The following is a 24,149-nucleotide window of genomic DNA, read 5'->3' on the forward strand; positions in this document are numbered from 1 at the left end:
TTTCACTCTCTCTCTCTCCCCCTCACATTCCTGTCGCTCTTCAGCTGTCTCTATACTATAAAGCTTGAAAAGGCCATAAGGGATATATCTTAAAAATGTTGAAATTGGTTGAAAAGAGTAGAATAGTATGAAGTGATACAATGTTGTGTAACACTGTAGAAATTCAGATGAAAAGGTAGAACTGTAGAGAGTAATAGTAATAGTACAAGATCTTGGTGAACTGTGTAGTTTGACTGAACTCTGTAGTAGAAGGAGAGATAGTTTAAATTGTAGGTCTGTATAAAGATTTGAAGTTTGTATAATGGATTTGAAATGGTAAAATATTTGTAGAAAAAGTTGAATAATTTGTAGAATATTAATAGTAGAATTTAGTAAAATAATAGTACAAGATCTTGGTGAACTGTGTAGTTTGACTGAACTCTGTAGTAGAAGGAGAGGTAGTTTAAATTGTAGGTCTGTATATAGATTTGAAGTTTGTATAATGTATTTGAAATGGTAAAATATTTGTAGAAAAAGTTGAATAATTTGTAGAATATTAATAGTAGAATTTAGTGAATTAATAGTACAAGATCTTGGTGAATTGTGTAGTTTGAATGAAGTCTGTAGTAGTAGGAGAAGTAGTTTAAAGTGTAGATGGATTGTAGAGACTGTCCTGAGATTCACCTGTCCAGGTGTGCAGCTCAGCCTGTATTGATCGTAGATTTTTATTGTTTGAACACGATGATGTCGATCTGTTTACTGAGCGTCTGTTCAGTGTGTGTGTGTGTGTGTCTGTGTGTGTGTGCGTGTGTCTGTGTGTGTCTGTATTACTGTGTGTGTGTGTGTGTGTGTGTGTGTGCGCGCGCATCTGTGTGTGTGTGTGTGTGAGTGTGTGTGTGTGTGTGCATGCTTGTGTCTGTAGAAATGTTCTAAATGAGTTGAATCTAAAAAAAAAGTTGAATAAAAGTTTAATAGTACAAGATCCTGTTGAAATGTGTAGTTTGAATTAAGTCTGTAGTAAAGTAGAAGTCATTTAAATTGTAGGTCTGTAGAAATATTTGAAGTTTGTATGATGTATTTGTATTTTAATCTGTAGTAGTAGGAGAAGTAGTTTAAAGTGTAGAAGGATTGTAGAAGGTTAGTGTAGAAGTAAAATGAGCTGAATGTCGTGATATTATTTTTATTTCTGTAGTACAAAATTAGTGGAAGTAGCTGAGAGCTGTTAAGAAGAGTTTTAAGTCTTTTATTTTGAAGGGACTCTTATTTTGGAGGGACTCTTATTTTGAAGGGAGTCTTGGGGGAGTTTTGTCTTATTTATGTGTCAGTCTTTGCCTCTCTGACTGTCTGTGTTCTGTGTGTGTCTGAGTAATTAGTGACAGCTGTGCATGCTCAGTCCCTCTCCCTCTGACCCTCTGACACAAAAGCTTCAAATGAAGTCCCTCGAAGAGGTGGCACAGGAAATGGCATAAGGTGTCCAAACTGAAATCCGAAATGACCAGAAGAATGCTCGTCTTGTGGATCATGTATGTGCCAAGTTTCAGGCGAAAACTGTATAAACTTTGGCCGTAGGAGTCAGAGAAAGCACATGTGGTGCCTCCTCCTTCCGGAAAGATTTCTGCTCCAAATAACATGGGAGTGAATGAGGCTGTGGAGGGGGGTACTCGATCAATTAGCCTGTAGCAAGTCAAAACTATAACAGAGACAGCTTCAACAGTGTTATCACTGCGACCACCTCGAATTTTCCTACGTTTTGATGGTATAATCTATTATACCATCAAACCACCACCATATTTAATTCCTAGTGGCTAATGTTTGCAAATAGCATGTCTTTACAGCTTGCGCTAACGCTCTGCTGTCTCTGTCTGCCATTTTACACAGAGAGGTTAAAATTAAGCGCCAAGAACTACAAAAATGGCTGCCGCTCGGCTTCTGTCTGCTAAGTTTTGGCGGTTTTGCCAAAAATCGCCAAAAACGACGCCAAAAAATGAATGGGTGTGTATTGCGAAAACTTTCCAGAGCTAGAGTGAGTGATGTCATCGCTAGAGTGGACAGGGAGAGAAAAAGTCATAGAAAAATACATTTGTAAACTGTGACTGTGGCCGCAAATGCACAGCTACAGACATGATTATACCCTCAAATGTAGGAAAATTCGAGGCGGTCGCAGTGATAACACTGTTGAAGCGGTCTCTGTTATAGTTTTGGCTCGCTACACGTTAATTGATCGACTACTCCCCCCCACAGCTTCATAGATTCCCATGTTAAAAAAGCGGGAAATTTTCTGGAGGAAGGCAGAACTAACATTTCTTAATTTATCGACACAAAACGACTATGTAAAACGATCAGGAAGGGCTCATCCTGCTTGTGGTTATGCTGGCTCAATGATTGGAAATACGGTTTGGCCATAAATCCTTCCTCTTCGAGAGGAAGTCTCAGCATTTTCTCTCAGTCTCTAAGTGACATTCTAACAAGTGCAGTAACTGCTCTCCTGATTACAGTCGGTCCTGGTTGCTTGGCAACCTCAGCCTGCTTGAAGGAGGAGAGGGGGGAGAGGCCATAGACATATATACATAGACGCCGCATTGAGCGCTGAATCGTACGTCGACGTCGCCGCCATATTGGATAAGGCAGATCTGCCCGTAAACTAATACAAGGAAATGGATTGAACTTCATAAAGCGGCTTTCTACAAAGTTCTTTAAGTTAATGCCTCTTATACACCCATTCACACACACACTAATATATCTTGGAAACAAACAGGCACCAAAAACAACGTATGTAACTTTTAAAGTGATGATTATAAATGTTTACTCCTTATGTAAGCACCAAACCAACGTATGTATTTTTCTAATGCTGAGTGTTTACAGCTACTAATGTGTGTAACACTGTTACTGTGATGATAAATATTGAAATATTTATATTTAACATTTAATCAGTGTCTATAATAACCAGATCCTGAAATGTAGATGTGACATGAGGGTTTTCTGAATAAAGAGCACTAACGTACATACATACACACACACACACACACACACACACACACACACACACATATATATATATAGTGTGTGTGTGTGTGTGTGTGTGTGTGTACTATATGTATGTATATATGTTCACGTGTAATGTACACGTTAGTGCTCTTTATTCAGAAAACCCTTATGTCACATCTACATTTCAGGATCTGGTTATTATAGACACTGATTAAATGTTAAATATAAATATTTCAATATTTATCATCACAGTAACAGTGTTACACACTGTAGTAGCTGTAAACACTCAGCATTAGAAAAATATATACGTCGGTTTGGTGCTTACATAAGGAGTAAACATTTATAATCATCACTTTAAAAGTTACATACGTTGTTTTTGGTGCCTGTTTGTTTCCCAGATATATTAGTGTGTGTGTGAATGGGTGTATAAGAGGCATTAACTTAAAGAACTTTGTAGAAAGGCGCTTTATGAAGTTCAGTCCATTTCCTTGTATTAGTTTACGGGCAGATCTGCCACATCCAATATGGCGGACCCGTTGACGTATCGCGACCAACGACCAACCCGCTCAATGCGGCGTCTATGTATATATGTCTATGGGAGGGGCCACCAGGCAGAAGCTGAGCGGCAGCCATTTTAGTAGTTCTTGGCACTTCATTTGAACTTGTCTGTGTAAAGACAATAAAGACATGCTATTTGCTTACATCAGCGACCAATACTAAAATTACTCCTAATTAACATTAGCCACTAGGAATTAAAAACATGTTAATTGTTAACATGATAATGTTAACATGCTAATGCTAATTAACATTAGCCACTAGGAATTAAATACATGCTAATGTTAACATGTTAATGCCAACATACTATGTATGTTAATTGCTAGCGCATCAACAGGTGCAGATTAGCTGCTGCTGATTAGGTCCTGGTTGCTTGGCAACCTCAGCCTGCTTGAAGGAGGAGGGGGGGAGGGGCCAGCAGGCAGAAGCCGAGCGGCAGCCATTTTAGTAGTTCTTGGCACTTAATTTGAACTTGTCTGTCTAAAATGGCAGACAGTGACAGCAGAGCAGCTAGCGCTAATGTGCTAGCTGCTCTGCTGTAAAGACATGCTCTTTGCTAACATTAGCGACCAATGCTAAAATTAGTGCTAATTAACATTAGCCACTAGGAATTAAATACATGTTAATTGCTAACATGATAATGTTAACATGCTAATGTTAATTAACATTAGCCACTAGGAATTAAATACATGTTAATGTTAAGCGCGTCAGCGCATCAGCATTAACATGCTAATGTTAACATGCTAATGTTAATTGCTAGTGCATCAGCGTTAACATGCTTATGATAACATGCTAATGTTAATTGCTACTGTTAACATGTTAATGCTGATAATGCTAATGGTAATTGCTAGCACATCAGCGGTAACATGCTAATGCTAACATGGTAATGCTAACATGCTAATGTTAATTGCTAGCACGTCAGCGCATCAGCGTTAACATACTAATGCTAACATGTTAATGATAACTGCTAGCGCATCAATGCTAACATGTTAATGCTAACATGCTAATGCTGACATGCTAATAATAACTGCTAGCGCATCAGCGCAAACATGCTAATGTTAATTGCTAATGATAACATGCTAATGTTAACATGCTACTGGTAACTGCTAGCGCATCAACGTTAACATGTTAATGTTAACATGTTAATGTTAACATGCTAATGTTAATTGCTAGCACATCAGCGCTAACATGATAATGCTGACATGCTAATGTTAATTGCTAGCGCATCAGCGCTAACATGCTAATGTTAACATGCTAATGTTAATTGCTAGCGCATCAGCGTTAACATGCTATGGATAACATGTTAATGCTAACATGCTAATGTTAATTGCTAGTGCATCAGCGCTAACATGCCAACGTTAACATGTTAATGCTAACATGCTAATGATAAAATGCTAATGTTAATTGCTAGCACATCAGCGCTAACATGCTAAAGCCAACAAGCTAATGTTAACATGCTAATGCTCCTGTGTCTAAATAAACATGTTAAAAATGACTATTTGAGGTGTGCTTTTTGAATACAGACCCCCAGCAACAGCCCACTCGTCAGTCTCAAAATTTCTGCGGGAATTTTCTAGTACTAAATTTACTGAGCAGTGTCAGTAATAATGCATGGGGACGCTTTGGATAAAAGCGTCTGCTAAATGCAATGTAATGTAATGTAATGTAATGGACAACGGGGCCAGAGTCACGCACACTCAAAATTTCTTTAGAAATTTTCTAGTTAGTAGTAATATGGACTGATTGGCATCAAATGTTACGGAAATCCATCTGCTGACATTTCCACCATGCAGTCCCAAAAGCAGAAGACACTAATTGAATACATTCATGTTCCTAGAATTTTGATGAGGACAAAATGAAAGCTTTTTTATGCATAATATCGCAAATTCATCCTCCCAAATGAAATAACCTTGGCTAACGTAACAGTTTCTGCACAAATAGTCATAAATATCTGAAGTTGTTTCTTTCCTTTTCTATATACACAATCCACCTATCTCACACATGTTTGTCTTTCTGTGATTGTCTCAGGAGTCTGTGAAAACATTAAACATTAAAATCAATTATCTCCATATTCTTGACTGAAATGCCAGTTCACCAAGAAATTGTAGCATCAGACCTGCCCCAGTGACGAGCAGGGTTGGCTGACATACTGTCTTTTTCATGTCTTGATGCAATAAATTGTACAAATGGGGACAACACTCTCCTCAAAGATCTCCATGGTGTTGAACTCAGTTGCACACACAAGAAGTGGTGAAAGTAGTTGTGTAAATCCTTCTTCTGTCAGATTGTCTGCTTCTTAAAGTTGTCTCTGCTCTGCAGCATCAATTCCACTGCTGCTAAAGTTCAGGGTGAGGGTGATTTTAGACAATAACATTACTGATGCTTTTATCCTAAACAATTTATAATAAATGCATTCAATCATATATATTATATAATAGAATAGATACTTTATTGATCCCTCAAGGGGAAATTCCCTTTTCACCAAAAATACACACACACACACACAAAGGTTATGGATGAGCCTTTATGGAAATTTGGGGGATTTCTCTTACTGTCACATTACTGTCACTTAGTTACTGCCTAACCCTAGAAAGCCCCAGAAAGGGACAGCAACATGTGTATAGAAGTAATAATGTATAAACATTATGGGGAAGATATGAAAATATATGGTATAAACAATACTAACTAAACAGAGTGATATGAGTATACCACATATATGTAGCGCTTAACAAATTTATCAGACCACCTGTCAGAGACCATCCAGCATTATGAAGTGTTTTAATGCAGACTTCAAACTGAATTCACATTTTTATACCCAAACCAGCTCTGAGAAGTCAAACTAATTCTTCTGTTCAGGAATGCAGTAAATAACTATAATTTGACATCTTAATCAAGAAATAATAATGTGCTTTACTATTTTTTTTTTTGTTTTTTTGTAAAACAACACATTTGAAAATTCATGGATAAGAATAATAATTATATTTTAGCATTAAAGAGCTTCTACATACTGCTGTATCAACCATTACAGAAACATAAAAAATGATTTAGGTAATTACCAATGCTGTTCATTTAGAGCAGCGGTGGCATTAACTTTACATTGGGTGGTGGTCTAATAAATTTGTTAAGCACTGTACGTATTCACAGAATGCATCTGCAGCAGGCACATCTATACTAGAGCAGAACTGAATTCACAGTTGGAGGTATGGTATTGATACACTGTTGATCAGATACAGTATAGACAGTAGAATAAATATGAATACACCTAAACATTTCAGCTGTTTTTTTAAAGATCCTCAATTGAAGTTCCCCAGCCCACATACCAACCAATGCCGTACTAGAGTTATCAACTGTACCTATCATGGCCCAACTAAACCCTGTGATTAGGGGGAATTTGCAGAAGGGTCCTTTGTAGAGGAGAAAAATGTCTGCCTTTTCAAGGAATGTGGAAAATTCCTTGCAGACAAGCAGCCTTTTGTTGGGAGGGTTTTGGGGGGTGCTCTGAAAGGAAAGAAAGGCACAGACAAATTGGATCTGCTCCATTTGGGAGCCTCTGCTGTTTGATGTAAAATCTGTTCCCAGAGTATCTCAAAGGTAAAGAGGAAGAAAAGCAACATGTCTGCTCATGCTTTACTAATCTGTCTTTGCTTCTTCTTTCATTCACTGAATTTGCATTCACATAATAAAATAAAATACAAACATATTTTTGCCTTTGTTTTGTTCACTCTATTTTGTTTGTGAACCTTTTACGGTCTTTCATACAGATGCATGTGGCTGTTTCTCAGCATGCATGCGTGGCTGCTTTGAAACAGGAAAGACTCTATGCATGGCACTCAGCTCTGTTTTAAAGAGGGTTGCAGATGTTACGAATTAACCTGTCGCACCTGGAACGGCTCACTTCTGGCCACATAAGAGTGTTAGCAGAAATGCTCTAATGATATAAATGTCTATAACTGTTGAACAAATTTGACAAAGAACTGCATTGTGAGAGCAAGAGAAAAAATACAGTCCAACAAACAACAGAAAACCATGTAACTTCCTGTTTACAGATGGTACGTAAGCGCTCTCCTTCTCTAACTACTCTGCAAATGTTTTTTTTTCTTTTAATTTCGATGTGCTGTACATTCAGAGGTTCTTGGTGTAATTTGTACATATTTCACTTTGATTCCATTTAAAGAAACATGCAAGTCGAGGTTACAGTATGTGTGCATGTAAATCGATTTACCACTGTGGTTTATCATTGCTCATTGCTCTGTTTCTTCCTCAGAAAGTGGAAACATGATGTGTGTTTGTCAGGAAAGCTGTCAAGTTTACTAAAGTACTAAAATGTTAAATCATTATAAGATGGTACTGTGCGTTATGACTAGTGAGTAATCGCATGTGGAGCAAAATGTTTTTTACATCCTAATCTGTGGCGTAGCCCGCTCCCATGTTGTTGTAGCTAAAGTTTCAGAGAGAACTGATTAAACTCTTCTAGAAGCTGCAGCAGGAAAAAGCAATGAGAGTTGGGGGAGGGCATATGTGACCTGTGGAAATCTGCTCGGGTCTCTGTGACTATGTTTGTAGAGCCACTCTCTGAACAAAGGCCTCTAGTGGCTGGAATTCAGCCTCTCAGCCTGGTAGCAGCCAAGGATGGAGGAAGGTGGGGGGTTGAGAATGTAGGGAATGAGGCAAAAACGCTGTCCACCCCTAACTCCTTTCAAGTGTCTCTGTGGCCTCTGAGGTCTTTTTTTCTCTTACTCTCACAAATAGCCTGGGGAAGGAGTATGTTACAGCAGCATCAACCTAAAAATAACTACAAGTATAATTATCTGCAACCTCAATGCAAATGTCTGTCATTATATTAAAGATTATTGAGAACAAATGAATGTACCTGAGTCATGTGCATAAACATTTTAAATAACAAGTCTTTCACATATATTTAATGCTGCTAGTGTCCACCAGTGCTACTGTTTCTCATGTGATAACCAACGTCAACTCAGCATATTTACAACTGATTGTTACAACATTTTCAGATTTGCTGTTCTATCTGTGAGCAGCAGTTCACTTCTGGCCACATAAGAGTGTTAGCAGAAATTCTCTAATGATATAAATGTCTATATCTAAAAAATACATGTGAGCAGCTGTCAGCAGAAAGGGGCTAGAGAACTGTTAGTAATGTGTTTCAGATCACCAGTTTGTTTGGAGGGTGTTGGGAAGCAGATGACATGCAGTCTTTTAAATGTGTTGTTCTATTATCTCAGCCTTGTAATGTCATCCACTCTACAGCCAAGCTCCAGACACAACACTTGAGTGTCTTCATGGTGATCTCTGGACACTTTAACTGTGTGTGTGACAAACTTCACACAGTTTGTGGAGTTCTCACCAGAGGCAATATAACACTCACAAAGAAGTTGTTTTGGTGGTATGTTACGTGTGGCCAGGAGGTAGGACTGTGTGTGGGCGTGTGTTGTTGTTTCTCCCCACCCCTCTCTCTCTCTCAGCACAGAGGAGACCTCAGATGAGACTTATTGTCTTGTCAGCTTGAGCTGACTTAAAGAGGTGTCTCTCAATTGTCTCTCTCTCTATTTTTCCCTGCAGGTGACCTGGTGAGGAGGTTGAGGCTCTGGTTTCCCCATGCCAGGAGTTCGTTGAGCCGTTTGGGTTTTGTTATTTTCAGTTTTGGTTCGGAGGTTCCCTGGTAGTCCTGTTTTCAGTCTTTTCTTTTCATTTATGTAGAGGGTTGTAGGCAGGGGCGGACTGGGACAAAAAATCGGCCCTTTCATTTTGGACCAGACCGGCCCACAACATTTAATAATACACCTTTTGAGTCTTTTCGGTGCAATTGTGCAAGTCTTTAAAACCACAAACCTTGAGCCATGCAATGACTTAACAGGAATCAGTGAGAGTGGACACATTAAACACTTCCAAACTTGTCATTTATTAACACTATTTAATACACTGCACCACTCAATCACAGTAATGAATCTGAAGGCAGCATTCATCCTATTGGGTGTGCCTATGTGTTTCAGGGAGGGAGAAAAGAGAAAGATGTTATAATTTTTAAAAGTGAGATTTTCTATCAGTTATGTAGCCTACATTGTCCCTACCATCCAGGCTACATAAAGAGCTGCTATATTTGCAGGACAAAAAGCAACTTAGCCAATAGGCCAGCCTAGTACTCACCCCACAAACAATAATAGTCTAATAAGAAATTAGACTTATTGTTATTGTTGGTGAATGGTGAACAAGTTTTCTCACATTAAAGACTATTTCGTTTAGAATGAAAGACATAAAAGTAGGCTACTAAGCTCGGCTTATTTTCTCATCCAGCCAGTGCCTACAATGTCTTACAGTCAAAATAACGCTAATGCTCATTTCACCTGCATTAAACGAACCAACTTGGCCATAGGGCAACAGACAGAATTATTTGATTGACATTTTATCATATTCATCAAGGGGCTGGGTGGCTTTATCCTACTCGTTGCATTTCATACATGTTCTGACAGAAGTCCAGCTTACTTAGGTTCAACAACATGTTGAGTGCCACTGTCATCAGCGCCGGGAGCTGATGGAGGCCCTGCTGTGGCAAACATATCAGTGATTTTAACACACTTCGCAGCATCTGCCTGAACAGCAAGTGTCTTTTTATCGCAGAGTTTTTCTGCGCCACCTTTCCGTTTTCTCTCCATCTTTAACTGACTGTGCACACCGGCGCACCAAGCCAAAGGCGGGAGGTGTTTCATGATATGATTGGGCCGGTCCCCTGTCAGTCAGCATGTAAGGGCCGGTGGTAAGGAAACAAAGTCTTAACACAGCCTTTTTTTTTTTTTTTTTTTTTGCCTGTAGGCGGGACTAAAGCGAATGGGGTGGTTGCTCAACAGTGTGTTTGGGCTGTGTGATCTACTGGTTATTTAAAATAAATAAATAAATATCAGGACTCATCAGCCCAAATAGCACGTCGGCCCACCGGGCAAATGCACGGTATGCCAGATTATCAGTCCGTGCCTGGTTGTAGGCAGGTTTAGTTTGGGGGTGGATGCTGGGTGCGACGGCCATTGGCTGGCTCAGTGTTATCTCTCTCTCGTTTGTTTATTTTGGCCAGGAACCTCCAACCCTTTTGTTTTGTTATTTTCTTGGGGAATTATTTCGTTTGTTTTGAATTAATAAAAAAATATTATTGTTTTAGTGGCAACTTTTGTCTTCATGTTTTCTTTCAATATGTTTCGGGCCTTGCGAGCCCTTGAGGTCCGTAACAGGTATTTTCTATTTCATCTTAACTGTATGTAGTGATTCTCAAGGACGGTGTTGTTCAGACCTCACTGATTACTGTACAAAAACTCCACTTTATAACTTTGAGATTTTATAACTTTCTGTATAACTTGTACTTTACACAGTGTACAGATTTTGTACAGAATTCTGATAAACTGGGCAGGGATATTTGGTTGAGGAGTCACACAGCTGAGTTCTGACTAGCATGGACAGCCTAGTGCTGTGCATGAACTAGATAAATCAGCTATAGATATTGGTTTTCACAGACATATTGAGATTGTACATGTGTCTGCTGATACGTGATGAAGTGAAGTAATGTCGGTATAAAAAATAATATAAAATATTCTGTATTTTTGAGAATTTATATAGTGAGAGCACACGTTTATTTACATTTCTTGGTTGAGGAATCTCAAATAATCCTCTAGTTTATTGAGAATGAACAGGACAGAGAGTTCACAGGCAGACAGGAGTTGGCTTAAAGGTCATGTAGGATACAAAATGATATAATTATGATAGTATAATATTATTTATACCAGAATGTGAGAGCTTTCATGAGCTAGATTTTGTGCCACATTTAAGAAAATTGCGCTTATACACTGACCTCCATGACACACGTGTCAATCATTTGTCAATTATTACAAAAACAAAAGTCTCCAGGTATTAGTCCCATACCAATAAGCCATTACCTTCAATAAAATATAGCACTAACTGCAATGTTTATTTTCACAATTTTTATTGTTGTTGCCATAATCACGAGAATAAATTACTTATACTCAGCCAAATGTTGAGGATGCAAATCATTACTGTAATAGAGCTGCAAACAGGGAGAAAGACATTAGCTTGCCTGTGGTGGAACCAACACATAAAATCCAATGGACAGCAGCCACTTGGCAGCAGAAAAGGGGAATTGCTGTGCACAACTGATGAATGCAATCTATTGGAGAGCAGAGAGTTCCCCTTCAAGCTATTACTAGCAGAGGAAGCTGGTCAGCTTGGCAGAGGTCTGCCTATCCATCTCAGCACCTGCACACAGAGAACAGGACCTGCAGCAGGCAGCGGAGGAGCAAAAGGCCATACCAATGAGGGATAGACCCTGGCTCATTCATGTCTGATTAACCCAATAACAGTTCCTGCCAGCTGTGTGGTATGGTACATAGGTATACAGTGCATGGCGCTTAAAGGGATAGTTTGGGTTTTATGAGGTACTTAGAGGTACAGTCAGTGTGCTACCCACACTAAACAGTCCCAGTTTGTCCTAGCACAGAACTAGAGCAATGCTACATATATACTAGAGAAACATTTACACTACATATCTCATTCACTCATTCAAACACGAATCACTGATTTGTGTAAATCACATGATCAACCCACCGATCATCTGATTGGTGGACGACGAGCTCTACACCCCAAAGCACTGATGTGGACAGGATCATGATTACTTTGGAGATTTTCCTGAACACACACACACACACACACACACACACACACACACACAAGCTCACACCTCAAGAGAAGACTGACTCACCCATTTCCTGGGTCGTCCCCTGGGTCTTTTCTCCCCAGTTGCCTCAGCTTTCTGTGAAGACATAGTTTAGGATCAATAGAATCAGTTTTTATCCTGACTATCACTTCATGACATACATAACATAAAAGTTGTATATAAAACACCTGATTGGTGTCAATAAAAAGTGGTATATGCTCTGGTATGTATTTTAAGGTGTTAAGTGCCACATTAGAATTTAAGGTGTCCAGATGTGTTTTTCACATGATGTATTGACAGCACTAGATAGCATGCTTCATGGTGGTACCTTCATTCCAATAATGGTGCTTTAATCCTGATGGAAACACGATCAAATTGATGATTTTACAGGCACAGGCTGAGTGACACTCAACATTCAATCATTCATTTTACAACCATTTTTTCAAAAGTGTGAAATCTGGGGCAACTGGACTTGGTTGTAGATCCATGATGTCTAGCTCAGTTGTCCCAGATTTAACTCTTCTCAAAGAATAATGATGTGGACAACTGACAACGTTCACAGACTACAACCATTCTGTTCATAATGAACAAATAGGATTAAAAATACTGCTAATGGCCACTATATCAGTATATTTCCAGCACAGCACTGTTTCTGGGAGTGTTGTTTTTAATGTCCATAAACAAATCAATCCAGTTTATTATCTGTGGCTGTTGTTTCTATCAGTTATGATAGTACGATACTTAACCAAATGAATTGTTGTCACATAGACAGATCAGATCAAACTGTTTAAAATGTCATTTCACAGGAAAACTGTGCACACAGCTATAGACATGTGACATGACATGCATGTCAACTAAGCATAATGTTAATTTCCATCACTTTAGTGTGATAAATCTAACATTGTGCTATTTATTGATAATTTATCTGAAGTGTTATTGTTCAGTCACTGCAGGTGTGCGTGTGTTAAGGAATAAGCTAAACTGTATTTTGTAGTAATGTACATGTACCACAAGAAGGCAGTAGCTACATTTAAAATACTGTACAGGAACATAGTCCTGCAAATGTTTCACAATAAAAGTCTTGGTAAGAAATAAAGAAATTCTGTCCACTGAAATGCTCAAGTTTAATTTGAAACAAATACAGGACATGTCGAGCTTGTGTATACAGTATGATGCAGTAACAAACATTTAACATCAGAAAACAAAGAAGATATGAACAAACAGAGGAAATTAGAAATAAAAGCCTGATTCACTCTTCAATGAGGTTAATAAGGATCCAGCCACTATTTGAGAATTCAAATTGTTTTTACCTTCTCCTCAACAGTCTGATATAATGATGTCCTGTAATATTTGATCTTGTCTGTCGTCATCTGTGACACACTACACCAATTACAACATGGAGGCAACCACAACACAATGTAAACTTTGGTTCATTTGAAACCTTTCTGGATTCCCATATATTGGGCAAAGAAATTACAACACATAACATAAGGTGGAAACTTTATGTAAATGCCTTTTAGTGAAGCATCCATAATTGTATCCATGGGCAGCAAATGATTCTATATTTTTCAAGCAGCAGTCAACGAGTGTTTCTATATTTCACCAGAATCATTAGTTATGCTATAAGCTTAGACTGCCAGGGGATTTCCCACGATGCACTGAGCTTTTCTCTTCTTCTCCCACTCCATTTGTACACATTCATGTCATATTAATGCATGTTACAAGTGCATTACAAGTTTCTTCCACAGAGTTTTTGTGCTTTTTCGCCTCACATGTTCTCATGGACCATGGCTACGCCTTGATCGGGGATTGTGTTGCTATCTGCTGCTGTATTCCTGCTTGACGTCTATTACAAACATTACACAGGGCTGAAACAAATAATAAACTCTTTTCACATGTATCCACGTTAGCATGGAAGCGCCAAGTGTGTATGTTTACAGAAATTTCCCTTGTGAAATTAATACCTCCAAATGGAATACCCCTGTTTGTTTGGCTCCAGGGGAGGGAATTACCTTTCTTATGAAAATAGCAGAATAATTAAACATTTGTAGGAATTGGGAGAGATTGGACCCTACAGAATCTCTAGTACAGCCAGAAGCCCAAGCCCTGAAAGCATCCACAATTAACAAGACCAGACCAGTGTCAATAATTCATTTGATATAGCCAGGCTCCATGACTCTAGTTGGCAGTGCAGAAGTCAGGTGAAATCTCAGTTGGGATGCAATTAATTTTGCAGGCAATGACCAGCAAAAGGCTGCTATCAGTGAGATGGTGGTGTTGGGGCATGTGTGTGACTTTCTGCAGCTATTTGGCTCTGTAATCAACACCAGCCCCTTTGTCAGGCTGACACTGAGTACAAGCCACCCAGCCTGGTCACATGGTAGCAGGAGCCCAGAGTCAAAAATCACAGGAAGCACAACATCCTTAGACCAAGTCCACACTACTGCAAGGACTTTCTTTTCTGTATTGGCCACACAGTCCACAGTGGCTCAGACTGTGCAAAGGATTACCGGGCATACAGTTAGAAGTGTTAACCTTTCACAGGCACGGTACACTATACTTACACACAACTGGGATGTTTAGAACTTTCTTTTGCCTCCAACTGTTTGAGATCATCAGTGTTGGACAGTATGTGTTACTCAGTAATGCAGGATTATAACAATTATTAGTAAGAGTCATGTAGTCATAGAACTTACTATTAGAATTCAGTAAATAGATTACAGTTACAAATTCTAAAAGATAAAATACAAAATATAAACATCACTGCCCTGTTTCATTGTGGGAGATCAGCTAAAACAGGAGAAGTACACCTTCAACATGGAAACATGGAAGTTTTCTTATTTACAGGCTGTGAATTTATAACTGCAGTAGATTTAGGAATCACCTGGGTTTGCGTTGATTTGGATTGTGAACTTCACTATGGCTTCACCATGAACACTAGACTTCCTGGATTCTGGTTATGGTGAATATAATTTATCTGTTGATGGCCAGTAAACACCTCCAAATTTCTACAGGTTCAAATTTTGACTTATTCTATCGCGGCAGATGGGCAGCTACCCTGAATTGGCTCAAGGTTTCTACCTATTAAAATGTTTCTTGCCAAATTCTTGCTAAATAATATTACAAAAGTATGATCTAGACTTGCTCTATACGAAAAGTTTAATGAGATAACTTTTAGACAAGGTGATAAGGTGAAACTGGAGTTGTTGGAAGGCAATTTAAATGTTATTACTACTGATGTAGAGTAAAAAGTCAAGTTGTTTTTCATTTCACTTTTTCATAGAGTATTAATAAGAAATGAATAAGAACATTTTCAAATGTACACGTTTGTGTTTCTGTGATGGCCACATGGCCACACAAATGTCGGTAACCTTCTGCACTCACACATTTGTTTCTATAGTTAAGTTTTGTTGTATTTTGTTTATACACATTATACATTTAATTAAGTTATTAGTCTACATTGGCTTAACATTTAGTATTGAAATAAATCACACAGGGATTTTCTGTTTCATATAACACACTTTATTGTTTGACAGTGCATTGGTTTTCTATTTGAAGCACGCACATTTAGTTAGCTTTTGTACAGTCTTCGTTTTAGTATAGTTTCTAAGCTCAGTCATTTTATTGCAGAGAGTGTTTATTGGGCCAACCCAAAGCGATGGCCCATCATGGGGGGGGTTAGTGCTTTACTGTTTACTCTTTTTTAGACAATCAGTAATTTCACTTGGTTTGGTTAAGTATACATTATGTTTATTTTAATGAGTTAATTTTCCTGATTTGCTTTATTGGTAAATTAGCTGTTGTCTTTTGTGTTTTTATGTTAACCCTTTTTGTGTTTGGTATGGGCTGATCACCCAGTATATAAAGTTCCCCCTCTTGTGTTCAGTCAGTTGACGTTTGTACAGTTTTGTTAATTTGACCTCTTTTATGGGCCCAATTCTTTATTACTTTTGCTCAGGAAATTTTGTTGCTTCATACTTTGGGTAAATAAAGACCCCTTTTTGAAAATACTACCTGTTGTCCTCTTTGCCAACTGGCGTGGTCCCCCCATACAGTTTCATTGCAACCAATCACTCAATAGCAGAGGTGGAAATAATCAGAACACTACATTATATTTATATCATGCTTTAATAGCACTCCAGTATAATTTGACGTACTTATACTTCACATCTATCCTTCTATGTGTTGTGTATTTTACATTATGGTGGCACTTCATTTATATTAATATTAACTTATAGTGAATATTTCATTTCATTGCTACTGCCCCAACTAAAAGAGGCACCATGAGATAAGATGGCTTTGCTATGATGTTGTCTTTCACAAGTGTCAACTTTGAAGTGAAGTTACACAGGATAGTGTAAGCTTTCAGAGAGCAAGTAAACTTAAGCTAGCTAAACATGATATGATTGTTTATTGCTGCTTAATGTCATCAAAACCTACATAAGAAATAATAATTTAATAATTCTCTAATTAAGTTATAGCATTATAGTGTGATCATCGTCTCTTCAATATACTGTATGTAATTAGCATGCAGCTAGTCTTCAGTGTCCATTAACTTTGGATGACCCTGGAATGAGTTTCTTCTAAAATCTAAAAACCTTTGTCATCAGATAAAAGGAATAACTATTCTTCATCTGTCATGTGGGAGCAAGGGTTGGTTCAGGCTCCCATTAAAGAGAAATAGAAGTGTACACAATGATGATGTCTTGTGAAGACAATGTTCATTAGCAGGTCTCCATTATGACATATCACGATGTTGGCGAGCTAATCTGCGTACTGTAATCCCAGTTCTCTGTTTGGGATGCTGCATTTTTAATGTGGAGATTTAATGGTCTGAAAGACAACACCATGTTCAATTAATCATTAGTGTGTTTTATGTCTGAGCAGAGAGACAAAGCAGAGAGACAAAGCATGTCTGCAGCAGCCCTGAATACACAGGAATCTCATGCCCCTTTCAGCAGGGTCTCCTTCCAAAACCATTACAATCACCCTTAGAAGAAAATGAATGAAACAATGTCACCACAGGCAGAAAAACGACTTGGTGGGGCTGAGGGAAGGATTGTGGTTTGAGTGTGAAAAAAGACTTTGTTAAGGTTACAGAACCTTTTTCATACAACTTGGTAAAGGGAAAGATTGTGGTCGTGGTTAATTCTCCAACAAAGTGTGGGCTGTATAACAATGTCACAACACACATAAATATTAGTCAGTTACACACGGTCTATACCTGCTCTATTTGGAAAGTGAGATCATTTCTGTTATGATTTGGTGTTTTATCAATAAAATTGAATCAACTGAATGTATACAAATGACTTTTTTTTTTTCAATTTTATTTCAAGATCTGACTTTATAGATAAGATTAGATTTTTGACACATTCACCCATTCATGCACATTCATGTGTGAGGATGTCATGCAATGTGCCTAGTGCTCATCAAGAGGGCTACAGCGCTTCCTGTCCTAAATCTTCACACTGCCTTGGTATCTTGCTTTCAAGGACACCAGATCCAGGGATCTAGCCAGCCACCCTCATATTCCTAGACAACCCAATCTATCACTTGAGCCACAGCCACCTGTTCTACAACTTGAGTCAGTGTACACTCAAAGATGCTCTCAAACGTTCTCAGAATCTGAGAAGACAAATGGACGTTTTTTAGTCTCCTCAATAAGAGTAGATGTTGTTAAGCCTTCTGGACCAGGGTTAAAGTATTGAGGATCCAAGAGAGGTTCTCAAATGTAGACACCCAGATATGAGAACCTGACATGTTATTTCAGATTCTCCCATCTGCCAGGCAATCAACCCCACCACCACCAGAATAGGACACATACATATAACCGGACGCATGATAGTCCAGGAGAACGTCTTCAGGTTGGAGTGGTTACAATAAAGGCTACCTCTGTCTCTTGTTTTGCAACATGCAGTTCTTTCATTTCAAGCATTTCAACATTTCATGCTACATATGCTCCAGTCATAAGACTATATGTAAACTCTCTGGGTAGATAGAAAGGTCATGATATATTGTAGGCTAGCAGAGCCATGTACATAGCAATGTACATGACAACTTCACCATCTTCAGGGCAGACCATAAGGAGTGAGGGAGTCAGGCCACTGTGTGTATGTCAACAACAGGTCATGTGATAACATCAAGATCTACAGCAAGGTCTGTACTCCAAACCTTGAAATGCTGATGATATCCAACTGTTCCTCCCATCTACCAAGGGGATTCAATGCTGTTGTCATCACAAATGGAAACCAGGACTGAGTTTCTTTCAAGATCACATCAAGTTAAAAATGACATCCTGAAGGCCAAACTCAAATACAAAGACAGAACAGTAATTTAGCACTATGAACACTAACCAAGCTTTTCAAAATGAACACTCATTGGATGTGACCCAAAACCCAAATTATCTGTAAAAACTGACCCCGTGTCATTTGGTGAATGGTAAATGGACTGTACTTAGCCTTTCTAGTCTTTCGACCACTCAAAGCCCTTTACAGTACATGTCTCATTCACACACATTCATACACTGATGTATGAATGCATAAACCATGTAAGGTGCCAACTTCTCATCAGTTTGAGGAGCTAACCATTCACACACATTCACACACCAATGGCACAGCCTTCAGGAGCAGTTTGGGGTTCAGTATCTTGCCCAAGGACACTTCGACATGCAGACTGTGCCGCCCCCCTCCAGGAGCCAGCACACCCTGCTTCCTTCACAGGGGAGGACGTGGGCCGGATGGCTTCCAGGTGATTGTGCTCGAGGACTGTGTCACAGAACTCTCTTCCATTTTTCACACCTTTTTCTGGGAATCCGAAAGGACTGCTTCAGTGCCAGCCTTTGAAAAACATCCACGGCTTCTCCAGTCTGCATGTGGAAGTGTCCCTGGGCAAGATACTGAACCCCAAATTGCTGTGCCATCGGTGTGTGAATGTGTATGAATGGTTAGCTCGTAAAAGTGACGACCATGCACCTTGCATGGCAGCCAGTGCCTTCAGTGTATGAATGTGTGTGAATGAGATATGTAGTAAAAAAGAGCTTTGAGGGGTCAGAATTTACTATTTCAACAGTGATGTTGTGTCTGTTCTATTTTTGACGCTTGACGTGAGCAGCACGCGTCAATTTACACAGACCACCTCGAGTGGGCGGAAGCCAGACACAGAAAAAGCAAAGTGAATCTGGTGGATTTTCAAAATAAACAAATATAAGCAAACTGCTAGTCATAAAAACAAAACTAATTAACTACATGGCATATTTACACATGTATACAAAAATATAAATGCAACACTTTTGTTTTTGCTCTCATTTTTCATTAGCTGAACTCAAAGATCTAAAACATTTTCTATACAGTTGTCCCTCACTATAACACGGTTCACCTTTCGCAGACTCACTGTTTCGCGGATTTTTTTGTGCGTAATTTTGCATGTTTTTTTTACAGCGTACTGTACAGTATGAACGCGCATTGTGTTCGGCGTCCTGATTAGCTAAGAGAGTACTGTACAAAATGTTCGGCTAGCCAGGGTTTACATAAATTTCAATCACTAGCAGTGTGACTCTGAAGTGCTGTATGTTTGCAGTCAGAGGAACTGTGAAATACGCAGTTACGAGTTACTGGTAATAATTTCTTATGTGTCAAACCTCGAAGATTGATCATTAAAATTAAATTTGTAAAAAATGTTTGGGCTTAAAAACAGGTTTTGATCTTTGGTTTCATTTACTAATACAGTATTATACTTATTTTTGTTAAATCTGTGAAAGTTTGAACTTTGAGAGTGTTTAAATGAGAGAGAAATGTGAGAAAATGTTAATGCCTGTCTGAGAAAAGGTTATAAAAGTGTGTGGTTAGGGCTTTTATGGCCCTAAAACATGTATAATAATTGTAAAAAATAAAGCTGATTACTTTGTGGATTTCGTCTATTGCGGGTTATTTTTAGAACGTATCCCCCGCAATAAATGAGGGACCACTGTATACACAAAATAACCATTTATCTCAAATATTGTTCACAAATCTGTGTAAATCTGTGATAGTGAGCACTTCTCCTTTGCCGAGATAATCCATCCCACCTCACAGGTGTGGCATATCAAGATGCTGATTAGACAGCATGAATATTGCACAGGTGTGCCTTAGGCTGGCCACAATAAAAGGCCACTCTGAAACATGCAGTTTTATCACACAGCACAATGCCACAGATGTCGCAAGTTTTGAGGGAGCGTGTAATTGGCATGATGGCAGCAGGAACGTCCACCAGAGCTGTTGCCCGTGAACTGAATGTTCATTTCTCTACCATAAGCTGTCTTCAAAGGCGTTTCAGAGAATTTGGCAGTACAGTCGTCCCTCGTTATAACGCGGTTCACTTTTCGCGGACTCGCTGTTTCGCAGATTTTTTTAGTGTAATTTTGCATGCTTTTTTTTACAGCGTACTGTACAGCAGGGCCGGTCTTAGCTATGGGCAATGTGGGCGACCGCCCAGGGCGCAGTCTTCGTGAGGGGCGCCCAGGGCGCAAATGTGGCCAGGACCGGCGCTGCTGTACAGTATGAACGCGCATTGTGTTCTGCGTTCTAAATTGGCTAAGGGAGAACCGCACGTGTTCTGCGTCCTGATTAACTAAGGGAGTACTGTACAAAATGCATGTAAAAAGGTCTATACAAGTGTGTGGTTAGGGGTTTTTAAACATATTGGTATATAACATAATTGTATACCTTACTTTGCGGATTTCGTTTATTGCGGGTTATTTTTAGAACGCATCCCCCGCGATAAAAGAGGGACCACTGTACCTCCAACTGGCCTCACAACCGCAGACGACGTGTAACCACACCAGCACAGGACCTCCACATCTAGCATGTTCACCTCCAAGATCGTCTGAGACCAGCCATTCGGACAACTGCTGCAACAATCGGTTTGCATAACCAAAGAATTTCTGCACAAACTGTCAAAAACCGTCTCAGGGAAGCTCATCTACATGCTCGTTGTCCTCATCGGGGTCTCGACCTGACTCCAGTTTGTCGTGGTAATCGAGTTGAGTGGGCAAATGCTCACATTTGATGGTGTCTGGCACGTTGGAGAGATGTTCTCTTCACAGATGAATCTGTGTCTGAATCTGTGTTCTCTTCCCGGTTTTCACTGTTTAAGGCAGACAGCGTATGTGGCATCTAGTGGGTGAGCAGTTTTCTGATGTCTATGTTGTGGATCGAGTGGCCCATGGTGGCGGTGAGGTTATGGTATGGGCGTATGTTACGGACGATGAACACAGGTGCATTTTATTGATGGAATTGTGAATGCACAGAGATACCGTGACGAGATCCTGAGGCCCATTGTTGTGCCATTCATCCACGACCATCACCTTATCTTGCAGCATGATAATGGACGGCCCCATGTTGCAAGGATCTGTATGCACTTCCTGGAAGCTGAAAACATCCCAGTTCTTGCATGGCCAGCATACTCCCCGGACATGTCACCCACTGAGCCTGCTCTGGATCGGCATATACAACAGCGTGTTCCAGTTTCTGCCAATATCCAGCAACTTCGCACAGCCATTGAAGAGGAGTGGACAAACATTCCACAGGCCACAATCGACAACCTGATCTGAACCTGAACTCTATGCGAAGGAGATGTGTTGCACTGCGTGAGGCAAATGGTGGTCACACCAGATACTGACTGGTTTTCTGACCCCCCCAGACCCCACCAATAAAACAAAACTGCACGTTTCAGAGTGGCCTTTTATTGTGGCCAGCCTAAGGCACACCTGTGCAATATTCATGCTGTCTAATCAGCATCTTGATATGCTACACCTGTAAGGTGGGATGGATTATCTCGGCAAAGGAGAAGTGCTCACTATCACAGATTTGTGAACAATATTTGAGAGAATTGTTATTTTGTGTATATAGAAAATGTTTAGATCTTTGAGTTCAGCTAATGAAAAATGCCTTCAGTCCACTATTCAGCACCACCAGATGATCAGGAACGACCACCATCTCAACATACCCCCACTTCTCATCCACTGGAACGGATACAAATGCACCAGCGTCAAGACTGAACAGGACAGTGGTAATGTTAGCCTTTTCTACTCAGCTTACAGTTAAACTTGTCACCTCTGCTCTACTAGCTTTCAATGTCTGCTACATGCACACACATTATACACTGCCCTATACAATCACAGCCATACACTCATCTTTGGCTCTTTTTGTTTCTGACTGTCCTACACATTGTAACCACAGGGTGGAGCAGATGACGAGGCAGTTAAAAGAAGACACTCTGTAAGAGTCTGTTAGAATTTCAAGTTGTGTTTTTTTCAATCAATTTCTTAAATTGTTTTTTTTTATGTTATGGCCAATCATCTGAAAGCTTAGAAGAAAAAAAGAAACTTACTTGCCGATCTCTAGTCCACAGCCATGTTGTGTACGGCTGTTCTTATTGTTATGCCGATGACACCCAGTTATATTTATTATATTTTTCCAATCATGCCTTAAGGATATAAAAAGTTGGATGACCTACAATTTTTTTATGTTAAATTCAGACAAAACTGAAGTTCTTGTAATTGGACCCAAACACCTCAGAAACTCTCTTTCTAGAGACTTAGTTACTTTAGATGGGATCACCCTGGCCTCCAACTCCACTGTAAAGAATCTTGGAGTTGTTTTTGATCAGGATTTGTCCTTTAACGTCCACATAAAACAAATTTCAAGGACTGCATTCTTCCACTTAGGTAACATCGCTAAAATCAGACGCAAGTCTCAAGCAGATGCAGAAAAACTAGTCCACGCATTTGTTACTTCTAGGCTGGACTATTGTAACTCTTTGTTATCAGGCTGCTCTAATAAGTCTCTTAGGACTTTGCAGTTAATTCAGAATGCTGCTGCACGTGTTCTGACAGGAACCAAGATCAGAGATCACATCTCTCCCATTTTGGCTTCCTTGCATTGGCTGCCTATTAAATCTAGAATAGAATTTAAAAAGTAGATTAGGAGCCAGAGCTTTCAGCTATCAAGCTCCTCTTCTGTGGAACAAACCATTCTGGGTTCGGGAGACAGACACGGTCAACACTTTTTTAAGATTATTTTTTTGACCTTTTCAAGCTTCATTTTGATAGTGACAGCTGAAGAGTGACAGGAATCTGGGGAGAGAGAGACAGGGAATGACATGCAAGAAAGAGCCACAGGTTGGACTCGAACCCTGGGCTTCCACAGCAAGGACTGCTCTACCAACTGAGCTAAACACCACCCAGGTCAACACTTTTAAGAGTAGACTGAAGAGTTTACTTTTTGATAGAGCTTATAGTTAAGGCTGGCTCAGGTCATCCCTTAGTTATGGTGCCATAGGACTAGACTGCTGGGGGACTCCCCCTCAGTCCCCTCTCTCTGTCTCTCTCTCTGTCTGTCTGTCTCTCTCTCTCGCTCTCTCTCTCTCGGTATTGATTGAAGATGCAGTCACATCTCCCTTTACTGACAACTCTCTCGCTCTCTCCCCATCACCACCACCATACATGTCTCATTATTGAGTGTGCTTGACAAAGCACATTTATCCATAGAAACATAGGAAAATTTGTGGTGGTCGCAGTGATAACTGCTGATGCTGTCAGGCTTATAGTTTTGGTGTGGGATGTAAAGATGTGCCAGCAACACCCATCCACAGCCTCATAGACTGCCATGTTAAAGAGGCAGGAACATTTCTGGAGAAAAGCGGTACCAGTATCTTTCCATCGCCCTAAAAGTCCCATTCCTTAACATAAGCCACATAATAAAAAAAAATTATGTATATATATAGACATTCAGGATGCTCACAGTTAGCTGGTTCAATGATAGGAAGTACGGTTTGGCCAGAAATCCTTCTTGTTCGAGGGGTACTTTCAGACATTTTTCTCTCTCTCAGCGGTGTCAAATTTTACAGGAGTAGCTGCAGTTGGCTG

At 39.6% G+C, this 24,149-nt stretch overlaps 1 protein-coding gene across 4 annotated transcripts in view; it reads right to left on the reverse strand.

Moving 5' to 3' along the window:
* hmga2 (high mobility group AT-hook 2) overlaps positions 1-24,149 on the reverse strand; it is a 49,025-nt gene that overhangs the window by 18,237 nt on the left and 6,639 nt on the right. For 2 of the 4 annotated variants that reach the window (XM_027288061.1, XM_019266331.2), the window contains one exon: positions 12,293-12,343. In XM_027288061.1, coding sequence (XP_027143862.1) covers positions 12,293-12,343 — 51 coding nt within the window. Of the gene's footprint in view, positions 1-10,581; positions 11,811-12,292; positions 12,344-24,149 lie in introns of those variants that run through there. The other 2 variants (XM_027288062.1, XM_027288063.1) reach the window with 2 other exon arrangements.

The sequence above is a fragment of the Larimichthys crocea genome, chromosome XIV (genome assembly GCF_000972845.2).
Source record: "Larimichthys crocea isolate SSNF chromosome XIV, L_crocea_2.0, whole genome shotgun sequence".
Lineage (NCBI taxonomy): Eukaryota > Metazoa > Chordata > Actinopteri > Sciaenidae > Larimichthys > Larimichthys crocea.